At 36.0% G+C, this 14,485-nt stretch overlaps 1 protein-coding gene across 1 annotated transcript in view; it reads left to right on the top strand.

Moving 5' to 3' along the window:
* The window catches only part of SLC2A13 (solute carrier family 2 member 13), a 359,669-nt gene that overhangs the window by 250,452 nt on the left and 94,732 nt on the right, over positions 1 to 14,485 (top strand). Inside the window, exon 5 of the mRNA XM_077170529.1 lies at positions 5,841 to 6,004. Within this exon, the coding sequence (XP_077026644.1) occupies positions 5,841 to 6,004 (164 nt within the window). The remainder of the gene's footprint in view (positions 1 to 5,840; positions 6,005 to 14,485) is intronic.

The following is a 14,485-nucleotide window of genomic DNA, read 5'->3' as shown; positions in this document are numbered from 1 at the left end:
AGAACATACCTTAACTTAAGAAAGGCCAATCTGGGAAGGCACATGGCTGGTGTTTGCTGTTACTTCGGCTTTTGGTTTCCAACATCTTCCCCAGGGGTGTTTTCTTTCTGCATCTCCAAATGTCTCTGTGTTGGATTTGAGCTTTTTCTAAAATGGTTCCCTCTTAAAGGACTCTAGTAAGTAGGTTAAGATTCACTTTAAATGGGCGGAGACACATCTCCATGGAAACAACTTAATCAAAAAGATCCTGCCCACAGTTGGGTGGATCGTATCTCCATGGAAACAACCATATTAAAACTTTCTACCCTAAACAATAGTGCTGCCTCCACAAAGTTGGACTAGGAAAAAGAACATAGCTTTTCTGGGGTACACAACAGCCTCAAGCCAGCACAGTATCTTTCAGGGCTTATAGTTGATCAGCTGAGCTCCTTAAGTTCCAGAATTCTCACTAAACTTGCAGACCAAGTATATATACATGAGACTACTGAATAATGTAAGGTTCATAGATGAATATGTTTGAAAGCTATTTGCAACACTTCCAAAGCACTTCATCTTCATGCTATGTAGATCAAGATAATTGTGATTAAATTTCAGCTCCTGATATATCTTACTTAGAATGTCTCCGCAGGTGTTAGAAAGAATATGTTCCATTTTCTTTTATTCATGGAAGTAAGGTCTTTATGGTTTTATGCCAGAAAAACTTGTCTTTATTATGAGCTGATATATTTTGACAAAAAATTAAAACTATTATTTACTATTTTCCTTTGGCTTACAGGAATTTTATAGCTAATATATAGTGCTAATCTAGCTAATGTTTTCATATAATTAACTGTCTCTTACCTCTCTTGCTTTCTCTTATCAATCTTTAATTTTTGTTTTAGTGATTCTGTCATGTGTTTTTGATTATAAACGTTCTGAATTCCCTTTTGAAATAGATGGTAGATAAGTTCAGAAATCAGTAAACATTTGTAAAGTACCTATTTCTCACCGTTAACTGATACACTGTTGATAGAAAGATGAAAATGATAGGTTCAACTTCAAGAAACTTAAAAATAGCTCTATTTTAGAAATTCCTCAGAAATGCTTTGTTCAATTAGGAACTTGTATATATTTTACTAAACATATAAAATGCTTATATTTATTCTTTTATTGCTAGTTAAAAGTCATAATTGGAATAGATGGCCATTACCTAAGTATATGCTTCTAAAGTTTTGTTTTACTCAGATTTAAAAATTCAGCACTAGAAGCTGGGCCTCACATAATCTCTAAGATAACAATGTACATACAGTTCTGTTCTCAGTTGTCTTCGGAGCATTGCAAAGCAGGTGTTCTTTGAGAACACATGCCATCCTGCCTTACACCTTACTCTTGGGGGAGATATGGTATGTGTGGGATGACCAAAAGTTGTCCACGGAACCTTTGAAGAACATTATAGTTTACCTGATAGATGTTATAAAATGACTTTGCAGAATACAAAGCATTCCTGCTTTCAGTCCAGAAAGGAAAGAAAGCATTTTTTTCCATGTGTTCTAGTTTATAAAAGCTACTGGAATGCAGTTTACGAGAAATGTAATAGCTTTTAAAAAGGGGAGTTTATCAAGTTGCAAGTTTATAGTTCTAAGGCCTTGAAAATGTCCAAACTAAGGCATCCATGGAAAGATACCTTGATTCAAGAAAGGCTGATGGATCCAGAACATCTCTGCCAGCTGGAAAGGTACATGGCAACATCTGCTAGCTTTCTCTTCTCATTTCATAAGGCTTCCCGAGGGACATTTTCCTTCTGCATCTCCAGAGACCTCTGGCTCTGTGGGCTCTGTTGGTTCTAAAGCTTTTTCCAAAATGGTTCCCTCTTTAGGGCTCCATTAAGGAACCCCACCTTGAATAGGTGGAGACACATCTCCATGGAAACCATCTAATCAAAAGTTACCACCCACAATTGAGTGGGTCACATCTCCATGGGAACAATACAAAAGCTCCCACCCAGCATTATTGGATGAAGATTAAATAACTTGGCTTTTCTGAGGTAAACAACATATTCAGACCAGCACCCCATGGTTCATACTGTTCTTTTTTGAAGAAGGGTCTCTCATGCTTTGTACAACTTTTGAAAGAATAACCACCCCCTTGAAAATTCAAGTTACTACATAAAGGCTTAGATGGTTGTAAATACAGTGGTAACTCATTATGTAAATGGTTGGCTGATATCATTTATGAGATCATTGAAATTACATGTTAAAAAATGTACATTAAATGTATCTTCCACATACTCCACAATCTGGCTTTTAAAAACCATGTTTGTGAACTATTCTGACCTAGATGTGTCATCATCCCCGTCCTATGAAAGAGAATGAAGATATTATCTGAATTTTGGGGGAACTGGTTACCCTTTAAGTGAATGTCCTTGTGTCTTTTTTTCTTCTACCTTCTCTTCCTAATCCTTGGCCTGATGCTAATTTTACAGCTCGTTAGCACCAGTACTGTGGTAGGCAGAATAATGGTCCCCCAAAGATTTCCACATCTTAATCTCAGATTTGTGAATGTGTTACCTTATGTAGCAGATGGAATTAAGTTTGCTAATCAGTTTATCTTAAAATAGGGATAATATCTTTAATTATACAAGTGGGCTCAGTGAAACTACAGAGATCCTAAAATGTAGACCTGAGATGTAGAAGAGGACAGAGTGATGCAGTGCTGGAAGTCACTCGCCATGGCTGGCCTTGAAGATCGAGGAAGGCGGAGCCACCAGCTAATGTGTAGGTGGCCTGTAGAAACTACACAAGTCAAGGAAATAGATTCTCCCCTAGAACCTCCGGTAAGAAAAGCAGCCCTGCTGACTCCTTGATTCCCAGTGAGATCCGTGTCAGACTTTTAACCTACAAAACTATCAAATAAGAAATTGTTTTAAGCCACTCTGCTTGTGGTCATCTGTTACAGTAGCAATAAACACTAATCCATTTACCAGTGTAAGAGAAAAGTTAAAGAAAGTGAAACTCCAGCCAGTTCTTCTAGGAAAAAAAATTCGTTTAAATGGAAGTTGCAGCTCTTGCTGACAGGGAGTTAAAAGGCCATTAGTCAATTTCAGCCACCACTCTTGTTGTTTTCCATTAATACAGATAATCTGTGTTTGCCTGCTGACTGTGGACAATGTAATGATTTGAAGTATGCTTTAGAATAATACACCTTCAGTCCAGTCTGCCTCCATCCCACCCACTTGCCTCTTATTAGAGTGATCTATTCATAGAATAAAAGACTTCATTATGCTATTTCTATTTAAAATTCATTTTTCTATTGCATACAGAATGAAGCCCAAATGTTTAGTATGGCATTCAAGACCCCTCCATAACAGAAGCTTCTGCTACAGCCTTATGCAATACTACTTTTTCATATGCAGCTTGTGTTCCAGCCGTAGTAAAATATTTACTTTCTCTGAGCCCAGCAGACTATTTTGCATTTTTCACTGTTGTACATGTCATTTCTTTCACCTCAAATGCTCTCCAAGATCCTATCTGCTGGCAAACTCCTGTGAACTGACTCACCTCAAAATCAAGGAACATTCTGTATCAACTAAAATTGCTTGTTTTGCCCTTTATGGCACATTGTTAATTGTATACATATAATGGCCGATTTTATGGCATTAAACTCATTTCTTTTCATTTCATTCTTATACTAAACTGAGCTTCTTAAGGGCAGCAAGAGGGTCTAATAACATACCTGTGGGCTCGTAGTAACTCACATAACTTATACAGTAGGTCCTCACTAAATAGAATTTAGTAAAGATATGTTTACCCTATCGGGACTGGCCAGCTTAACCTCAGAGAGCCATCAGAATGCAAGTTCCAGATTCTCAGGCCAATTTGTGGTTGTAGTCTGCCTCTAAAAATCCAGTATCATAAAAGAAGTTGTTTTCCATACTTATAGAGATTTTTTATTTTAAATAAAATTCAGACACTGATCATTTTATCATTCCCCTTTCTATCCCCATTTCATCATTTCCAATTTTATGATCTTATTGTATCGAAAATAAAAACTTCAAAATAACCTCTCTGCTTTGTTTAGTTTTTTTTTCATAGCTCTATTTGGAAGAATTATTTTATTTCAGTGTATCTTTTAATTCTTAAAGCATTGAGAAAACTGAAATTTAATAGCATAGCAAATATCAAACTCTTCGGGATCTAAATATTTTTTTTCTCAGCATTTTTAGTATTCTATTTTGTAGATTTCATTTTTATGCTAGTTTCTCAGGCGTTACATGTAGGTTGGACCTGACTGCACTGGTCTTTATGAAAATCAGGTGAGATAATGTATACAGTAGAATTTAGAAACTGTATAGAGCACTATTCAGATGGAATGAATTGTTTTCATAATTTTTATTATCACTTTGCACTCTGACTGCAAAACATTCACAATTTTCTGATGATGCAAGTAGTTCCACTGGGAATTTCTCTTTTTGCAGCAGCTGTCAGAACTCAGTCTTAAAATGGTTGGCAAAATTTTTAGTGTGATCAGTAAAACGCCTCTTCATGCCATGTAGTAATTTATAAGTTTGGTTTACAAAATAAAAAAGGAAAACACTTTTTAATCAAGATGAATGAATCCATGTTGGTGTTAATATTTTGCCTAAGAAATTCATCGTTAGTTTGAAAAATAGTAGTAGCTATTGATGAATCAGTATTTAGAAGAGATTTTAGTTTTTAAATATTATGACAGTATTGATAAATATCTGGAAACTGTAAACAGTAACCATGGAAATATCAAACTCGATTTAATATTTTGTTTGGGTGTTCATTGCCAGATTGTGGGTAAAGCTGACTTGTTTTAGAATTGCTGAAATGCTAGGGAAAGCCATGATTCAGTGTGTCTTCAGGATTTGAATTCTATCGCATACCGTGGGTAATTCAACAAGAGTATTTTGCTTTCTTTGTTTTAAGGTCAGCTTTAAAGTAATCAGCTAATATAGCTACTGACACTTCTACTAGAAAAGAAATGCCCTCTAAGAAACTTGTCATCCTTTATCCTTTGTGGTGTTTTTAAGAGTCAGTCTCAGGTGATTTTATTTAGTACAAAATGAATCTTCGGAGCCAAATCATACAGGCTGTGCTAGAGACTGGAGACTTAACCCTCTTTTCTAGGAACTAAAAAACCACTCCTATGTATTATATCAGTTTCTCATTTCCTTATATAGTGTCAGATAAAAACTGACACACTCTTACTCACTATGTCTTCTGAAGAGATTCTTTCCTTATACCAGATTTCTGCCCCTACATCACACTTTCTTTATTCTTTGTTAAGAAGCCCCTTTATTCTTCTAAGTACATTATTTCACAATTTCTGATGCTTCTGAATCATTCCCTGGACTGGAGGCTTATCCTTGATCGTTTAACTGAAACTACCTGGTGCCATTGTCCCTAGTTTTAGGGGTGTGTTCACTTTTGAAGACCTCAACCTTCTATTCACTTACTTGAGTGTTTTTTTCTTGATTATACAAATTTTAAGATAAATCTTTCTGAACAACCTCTATACTGCAGTCCTTTTCCATAAATTATAGTTCTCTTTTCAACCTGTAATTTGTGTTTAATTAAAGGTATCATTGCATCCACCAGTTTTGAATATCTGCGGAACTCAAAGCTCTCTGCTCAACACTAAGAAAATATGAAGAAGAATAATGCAAGATCCCTGGCCTTAAACAGCTTGCATGAATTCTCATGTTAACTTGATGTCATACTGCAGCTATTCTTGGTGTTTTTTTTTTTAAGGTGGCTATATCCAAAGTATGTATCTAAATAACTCTGTTTCTTTGAATAACTGTCAGCAGCAATTTTTTTTTTTTCTTTGCCTCACAGGTACTACAGTGCAACCATACTGCAGATGTCTGGTGTGGAGAACGATAGACTTGCGATATGGCTGGCGTCAGTCACGGCCTTTACAAATTTCATTTTCACACTCGTGGGAGTCTGGCTTGTTGAGAAAGTAGGTCGCAGAAAACTAACCCTTGGTAGTTTAGCAGGTAGGTGCCTGGACAAGGAATCCAGTTATCAGCTTTGCTCTAATGATGACAAGTTAACCTTCCAAAATATAATTCTGGTACTATGGCTCGTGTTGGTTTCTTAACCAAACAATACAAAATTAGAGCTCTTCTGGGGGGTCAGGGAGGGAGTTGACTTTTAATGAATGTTAAGATTTGTCACTAGAAACTAGAATCATGAGAACAATTTGGATCTATTAACAGTAACATTTTTCTGTTACTCTTTTGAGTTACGTTCAAAGATATATGTAAAAAGAATAATCATTTTTTATTCTATTCATGATTGAAAAACTAGGTATTTGTAAACAGAATTTCTTTTTAGAGAAGTTGGAGGTTTACAGAAAAACCATGCAGAAAGGGCAGTATTCCCGTATACACCCTCACAAACACAGTTTTTGCTGCTATTAACACTTTGCATTAGTGTGGCACTTTTGTTCTAGTTGATGAAACAGCGTTATTATAATTATACAATTAACGGTAGTCCAAATTTATATTAGGTTCACTGAGTTGTACAGTTCTGTGGTTTTTAAAATTTTTTATTCTGGTAACATATATACATAAAAACCTAAAATTTCCCATTTTAAGCACTTACCAAAATACACTTCAGTGGTATTAATTATAGTCACAATGCTATGTTACCATCACCACCATCCATTACTGATATACTTCCATCATCCCAGACAGAAACTCTGCACCAATTAAGCATTTCCTCGCCATTCCCTACCCTCACTTTTCTGACTCTGTGAATTTACATATTCTCATTATTACATGTAAATAAGATCATACAATATTTGTCTTTTTGTGTCTGGCTTATTTTTCTCAACATGTTGTCTTCAGAGTTCATCCATGTGGTGTCACGCATCAGAGCTGCATTCCTTTTTACAGTCATTTAATAGTCTATCTTAAGTTTATACCATGTTTTGTTTAGCCATTCATCTGTTGGTAGACACTTAGGTTGCTTCCAGCATTCTATTAGTTAGGATTCTCTAGAGAAACAGAATCAATAGGAAACACTCGCAGATATAAAATTTATAAAAGTGTCTCATGTAACCATGGGAATGCAGAGTCCAAAATCTGCAGGGCAGGCTGTGAAGCTGACAATTCTGATGGAGGGTCTGGATGAACTCCACAGGACAGGCTCGCCAGCCAAAGCAGGAAGAGAGCCTTTCTCTTCTGAATCCTCCTTAAAAGGCTTCCAGTGATTAGATTTAACATCCCTCATTGCAGAAGACACTCCCCTTGGCTGATTACAAATGGAATCAGCTGTGGATGCAGCTGACGTGATCATGATTTAATTCTATGAAATGTCCTCATCGCAACAGACAGGCTAGCACTTGCCCAACCAGACAAATAGGTACCACCACTTGGTCAAGTTGACACGTGAACCTGACCATGACAGGCGTCTTTCGCAGTTTTGAATAATGCCATTATGAACATTGGTGTGCAAATATCCAATCAAGTTCCTGTTCAGTTCTTTGAGGCATATACTTAGAAGTGGGATTGCTGTGGGTCATAAGATAATTCTGTACTTGACTTTCTGAGAAACTGCTGAACTCATTCTTTTTTAACTTTTATTAAAAGTTAAAAACTTTTATTGTGAAATATAACATATATACAAAAAAGCAATAAATTTCCAAGTACATTTTAACAGGTAGTTATAAAACAAATTTTAAAGTTCGATATGGATTACAATTCCATGATTTTTTGTTTTTTTGTCTTTTTTTTTTTCTAGCTGCTCCAAGACACTGGAGACCAACAGAAATAACAGTATAATGATTCAGCAGACATATTCATCTGTTAAATACTGTCTTTTCTGTTATACCCCTCCTTCTCTTTAAATAACATATAAACATAAAAGCAATAAATTTCAAAGTACATTGCAACAATTAGTTATAGAACAGATTTTAGAGTTTGGTTTGGGATATAGTTCCACAATTTTAGGTTTTTATTTCTAGCTGCTGTAAGGTACTAGACACTAAAAGAAATAGCAACATAATGATTTAGCACTCATTTGTTAAACCCTACCTTCTCTGTATAACTCCACCATCATCTTTGATCTTTCTCCCACTCTTTAGGGGTATTTGGGCTATGCCCATTCTAATTTTTTCGTGTTGAAAGCGACTGTTGACAATATGGGATAGGGGAATGGAACTAGTTGATGTTCTGGAAAGGCTTGCCCCTCTGCATTTCAGGACTTATCTGGTCCAGGGACCCATGTGGAACTTGTAGGTTTCTGGAAAGGTACCCTAGTGCATGGAACCTATGTAGAATCCTTTCTTTTTTTTTAATTGAGAAATCTTCACACGCATACATTCTATACATGGTGTACAATCAGTGGCTCACAATATCATGACATAGTTGTGTATTCATCACCATGCTGATTTTTAGAACATTTTGCATCACTCCAGAAAAAGAAATAAAAAGAAAAAAGAAAAAACTCATACATATATGCCTTACCCATCCCTATCATTGACCATTAGTGTTTCCAACTACCTAATTTATTTTAACCCTTTGTCCCCCCATTATTTATTTTTTTCCATATTTTTTTACTCATCTGTCCATACCCTGGATATAAGGAGTATCAGACACAAGGTTTTCACAATCACACAGTCACATTATAAACATTATGTCTTTATACAGTTGTCTTCAAGAATCAGGGCTACTGGAACACAGCTCAGGTGGTTCGGGTGCTTTCCTCCACCCACTGCAATACACCAGGAACTACAAATGAGTATCTATATAATGGATAAGAATAACCTCCAGGATAACCTCTCAAGTCTTTGAAATCTCAGCCACTGAAATGTTAATATGTCTCATTTCTCTCTTCCTCCTTTTTTTTGGTCAAGAAGGCTTTCTCAATCTCTTGATTCCAGATCCTGGCTTATCCCAGGCTTTCTGTCCCACTTTGCCAGGGAGATTTACACCCCTGGGAGTCATGTCCACCATAGGAGAGAAGGCAATGAGTTCACCTGCTCAGTTGACTGAGAGAGAGAGGCTACATCTGAGCAGCAAAAGAGGTTCTCTAGGGGGTGACTGTTTGGCCTAATTTTAAGTAGACTTAGCCTATTCTTTGCAGGAAAAATTTAATAGGGTAAGCCTCAAGATCAAGGGCTCGGCCTATTGATTTGCTTGTCCTCACTGCTTGAGGAAATAGCAGAAATTCTCCAAATGGGGGAGCTGAATATTTCCTCCTTTCTCCTCATTCCTTCAAGGGGACTTTGCAAATACTTTATTCCCTGCCAAAATTACCCTGGGATTCATCAGGATATCACACTAACCTGGACAAACCAATAAAATCTCATGCCCTTTTCAAGATTCCATGGACTATGGTGTTCAACTAAACTGACCATACAAGTTAAATTAGGAAATGTACTACCCAAAAAATAAATTTTGCCCCCAATAAACATCTCTCCCTTGAATCTCACACAGAAGTTGAAGTTTTAAAGTATGGACAATATCATCCTTTACCCAGTCTTCTGATATACCTTAGTCCTATCCAGATCAGGTTTATTCGTATCTCTATTCAAAATCTGATCACTTCCTCAACTTTTTAAGCAGTTCCTATATGGCATACTGCTAACTTGCATAGTTTCAGAGCTCTAACTGAGTTTTCAGGTGTCACATAAATACCCAAAGTTTTTGGGAAAGACCATGTTATATACAAACAGCTCAGTATTTCAGAATTTAGAATTAACATTTGCATCTCCTGAATATATGTGACTGCTGTAAGAGTTTATTATCTAGGACCCTTTACAATAAGCCATAACCTGATGACCTATGCTCTCAACTTTAGTTCACCGAATTTTTATATTATAGTTAGTCCATATGATTGAAGCATGATAATATTTGTCTTTTTGTTCCTGATATTTCATTCAACATGCTTCCCTTAGAGTTCATTCATCTAGTTGCATGCCTTGCAACTTCATTCCTTCTTGCTCAGTAGTTCATTGTACGTATATACCATAGTTCCCCTTTCCATTCCTCAATTGTTGTACCCTTAGGCCACCTCCATTCATTATGGATCAGGAACATGGCTGCCAGAAACACCAGTGGGCAAATGTCCATTCCTGTCCTCACACTCAGTTCCTCCAGATATATACTGAGCTCGAGGTTTCAGGATCATATGTCAACCCCACTCCGAGCCTCATGTGAAACCATCACACTGCCCTCCCAGGGGCTGCACCTCTCAGTTTCTCTACCGACAGTAAATAGGTACGTCTCTTTCTCACATTTTCTCTAGCACTTACTTCTCTCTGTTCATTTTTAAACAGTTTTATTCACACATCATACGATCCAGCGTAATACTTTCAGCATCATACTCTGTCTGAAGACATTTCCTTTTCTTCCACAAAAAATCCATATCCTTCCCCAATCCCCCTGCCTGCTGACATTTAGTTTTGGCATAATACCTTTGTTAAAGTCGGTGGAAGCGTATTATAATGTTATTGTTGACTATAGATCCTAGCTTATAGTGATAGTACTTTTTCACATATACCATCTATGTTCAACACCCTGTAATACTGACATTCGTTCTTCCTCATGTAAAAATATTTTAAAATTTGTACATTTAATTACCATTATTGTACACTCTAGGCATCACTAAAGTATACCATCTTGGTCTCTATCTTCTATCTTTCCTTCTGGTTTTTTACGTTTATAGAATGTTATATAATGCCCTAGGTATTCTTTAGGATTGGTAGGAAACTGTATATTAATTTTTAACATATATTAAATTTTAAGTTCGGAATCATATGGAAGTAAATTTGGAACATTTTTTTCAAAGCTCTTTCAACAATGGAATATTAGAACCATATAATTTCTTCACAAAAAAGGGACAGATTCTCTTTGTACTTGAAACAGACCTAAATTCTAGGGTAAATTCTGCCTGATTCCATCTGTCTTCTATGATTGCTTAGTAAGGCAAAACCTTTCTTAATTTCAAGTTTGTTTTTGTTTAAATTCTGCCCATTTTATTTATTATTTCTTTGCAACATGAGACCCATCTTTATCATTGTTTTCTCATGGCTGCACCACATAATTTTCTTTCTTATTTTTTTGGTGGATATTCAAGCAAGTTCCTACCTACAAATTGTTTGTCCTCTAATAGCTCCTTTTAAAATATGTTTAGAGTAAGAATGCATTTTTCCATTAAAGTTTTCAGGCTTCTGCCTAACTTAATTTTATTTTAACAAAATCATACCTAAAACAGATCTAATAAGGCTGCATCAAACCCTTGTCCCAGATTCCAATAAGAAAATACATTCTGTGTTCCAAACTCACTTACACACTACCATCCTTATCTCCAGAAGGAAGAGTAGAATGCTCTCACTTCCTTTTCTTGCCTAAGCAATGGAAACCCTCCACTTAATAACATGAGAGGCACTGAAGTGTTACCTCTGAGGGGTTGGGGAGAGGAAGATTACTGAGTAAGGGGCAAACATGTGTGCACCAGTCAAGGTTTTTAGGAAAGTGAGAGGGCAAGAGAAAATGAGAATTTGAAAACCTTGTACTCACAAACCTGTTGAAGTTGAAGAAACCAGAAGAGGTTAGCCTGGAGAAAAAAAAAAGAGAGAAAGAAAGAAACCTCACACATATCTTATTCTAGCAGATGGCAGATGTTATAAGGACAAAGATATTTCCTTAATGTGAAAAATATGCACGTTCTAGATAGTGGATATCCAGCAATGAATTGGGCTGCCTTATTGAGATGATAAAGTTGCAATAAGAGAAGAGGTGACCGACAGGCAGTGATTTGCTAACAATAGATTCCTGCAGTGGACTGGAAATTGCTTCATTGATCCCTGAGGTTCAGGTCAACTCTAAGAGACTATAATAGCTGCTTTCAATTTTTTTTTTTTAATGGACAAATCTTTCATTTTTGATAGTGCCTCAATATACTGCCACCTGAAGAGGCCCATGTTTTAAATAGCATTTTAGTTCTTCTGAAATTTTGGATTTGACTTTTAAGGTCTGGGGAACCTGCTAATTTGAGCATTTTTTTCTAGCAGCCTGTGTCCCATCATTTGTTATATTCATAATAAGGCATTTTCTTGTTCTGCAGAATTTCTGAAGCAGTATAGATCTGTTCCAGAACCAGGCTGGGTTTGAAATGTATGGGTTTGGTAAGGTTCTGTTTCATCATCTGTAAATGAGCATAATTAGAGTCCCTACCTCATAGACTTATAATAAAGATTAAACACGTTTATACATATAATAGCACTTAAAACCATACCTGACAGCTAGTATTAGTGCTCAGAGCATTTGACCATCAGCCGCATTGTTAATGTCACAAAATGCCTTGTTGTTTTGACCCTACTGTGAAATAGGCCTGCATCATCCTAATTCAGGAACTTTTTAAAACTCTTCCGGCTGATGTCATGGCTCTCCTTTCACTGTAGTTCCTCTGCCCCAAGGCTTTCCAGAGCCCATCTCTGACTGTTAAGAAAAAGTGTTAAGACAGTTATTTGGATGGAAAGACCAAGAGATTCCAGGGGCTGCTTATCATGAGTAACCTATAGGCACTTTTGTTTCCTGCCTTGTGTCTCTTTTCAGCCCAAACCACCAGCATCCCAGTTCCATCCACTCCCAATACTAGGCAGTGATTCCCTCAGCTTGAGAGACGACTTCTGTTCAAGTAGGCAACTGATTTCCTTGTTTGTGTGGCCAATGAAAGTGTATTAGTGGAGGATATTAACACTGGCCTACAAGTTAGAAGGCTTGGTTCCTTGTCACAGGTTTCTTTTGAACCTGTACGTATGGATGTAAATAATGCTCTTTGGGCAGTGCTTGTTTATAACTGATTAAATAAATCCCACATAAACAATAACCATTGGAAGCTTATGCCTTCAAAAGAAGACTTGCTGCTAAACGACCTTGTTAGTATGCTAATATTACGCTCGCGTGACCCTCACAATAGATATTTTCAGAGTTGAATGCTCATTAATTCAGTGTTAGTCATATTTTTATTTCAACGTGTTTTTGTTTTATTCTTATGTAGGTATTTATTTGATGCTTTAATAGTACTAAGCACTGTTCTGTTTTAAATTTCTTAAATTAAGTTGGCCATATATGGCCTATAATTTTTAAAATTTTGATTCAGTATTCTTGCCTATATTTTGTTTTTACTGATGACCTATTTTTTTTTATGTTGGATAAAAAATCATGGCAAATCTTATGTCAAAATAATTTTTGTAAGTAGGTATTTATTCTTTAAAAATTACAGCAAATATACTATATTTAGCGAGACTTGGACAAGGAGACTCTTTGTACAAAGAAGTATGAAATATGTAGTCCATGAATGATTTTAAATGTAGGACATTTTGTGGTGTTCTGACTTCTAATATTTTCATAGCTTGCTCAGAGAACTAGGATTTCTTGTAAATATTGCAAATTTAATGTCAATCTCTTGATTCTTTTAATAAGGGAGGGTTTATATCTTTGTAGCTTTATGGTAGTAAATCAGAAAGACAGACACTATGTTTTACTTTTTCCTGAATATTTTGGTAGTGGAATATTTCTGAAAACATTGCTTACAGACTATCTCCATCATAATTCCTGGGGTAATTATTTTGAAATATGAATCCTTGGTCCCTAACCTCTATCTACTCACTTTGAATCTCTACACATGAAGGCTGGACCACATGTGTTTTAAATAGGTTCTACAGGTGACACTTATGTATATAAACTGTGAAAACTGTTCCAGAAGAGTCATGGGAAGGGAATTTTTTTTTTTTTTTTTTTTTGCATACTTACTGGCAATCCAAGTCCCAGGCCAGGTATTAATGTAATTTATTACATCAGCTACTTTTGTGTTTGTACAACACACTTTACTTCCTGTGGACATCTTTACTAGGAAAAGTATATCAAAATTCCAAAAGGCAACAGTATGCTTGGTTGAGAGACTCTTCTCTTGAAATATAAAGTGCCCAAACTGCCCTGTACACTGAAGAAGATTCTTTAATTCAAAGCTTTGCTCTGTTAGACTCAAATTTAGATGGAAATAATGAATCATTTGTCAATAATGTCATAATTTTGAATACTAACAAGTACCTGATAAAACATCTGTAACATAGTAATTGAAAGGAAATGGGTAATTCAAGATAGTTTTATGCCTTATGGTTAAATGAATATATAACAGAACAGAATAAATTATTAAAACGAGGTGGTCATTTTCAATTTTATTCCATAAATAAAATTGTTAAAGACATCATCACTCTCCTCCAAGAATTAATCCCATAAGGGTTTTTAACCCTGGCTTAGCAACATGGTTGCTGTGGAGCTGTTTAAAGCTCAGATATCTCATACTGATCTTCTAGGAATTCTGATTCATGGGTTGGGGTCCATCTCAGGCATTTGCCCCTAGCAGGAAACCAGGGTTGAGAAGCAATGTTCTATGCAGTAAAGAAGGTCAAGGTATAATACCCCCTTTTAAAAGATTTCCATCCAAAATGGGTTGAAAGAAAA

This window comes from Tamandua tetradactyla, chromosome 7 (genome assembly GCF_023851605.1).
Source record: "Tamandua tetradactyla isolate mTamTet1 chromosome 7, mTamTet1.pri, whole genome shotgun sequence".
NCBI lineage: Eukaryota > Metazoa > Chordata > Mammalia > Pilosa > Myrmecophagidae > Tamandua > Tamandua tetradactyla.
The sequence above is the reverse complement of the archived record's forward strand: the minus strand, read 5'-3'. Positions and strand labels throughout refer to the sequence as shown.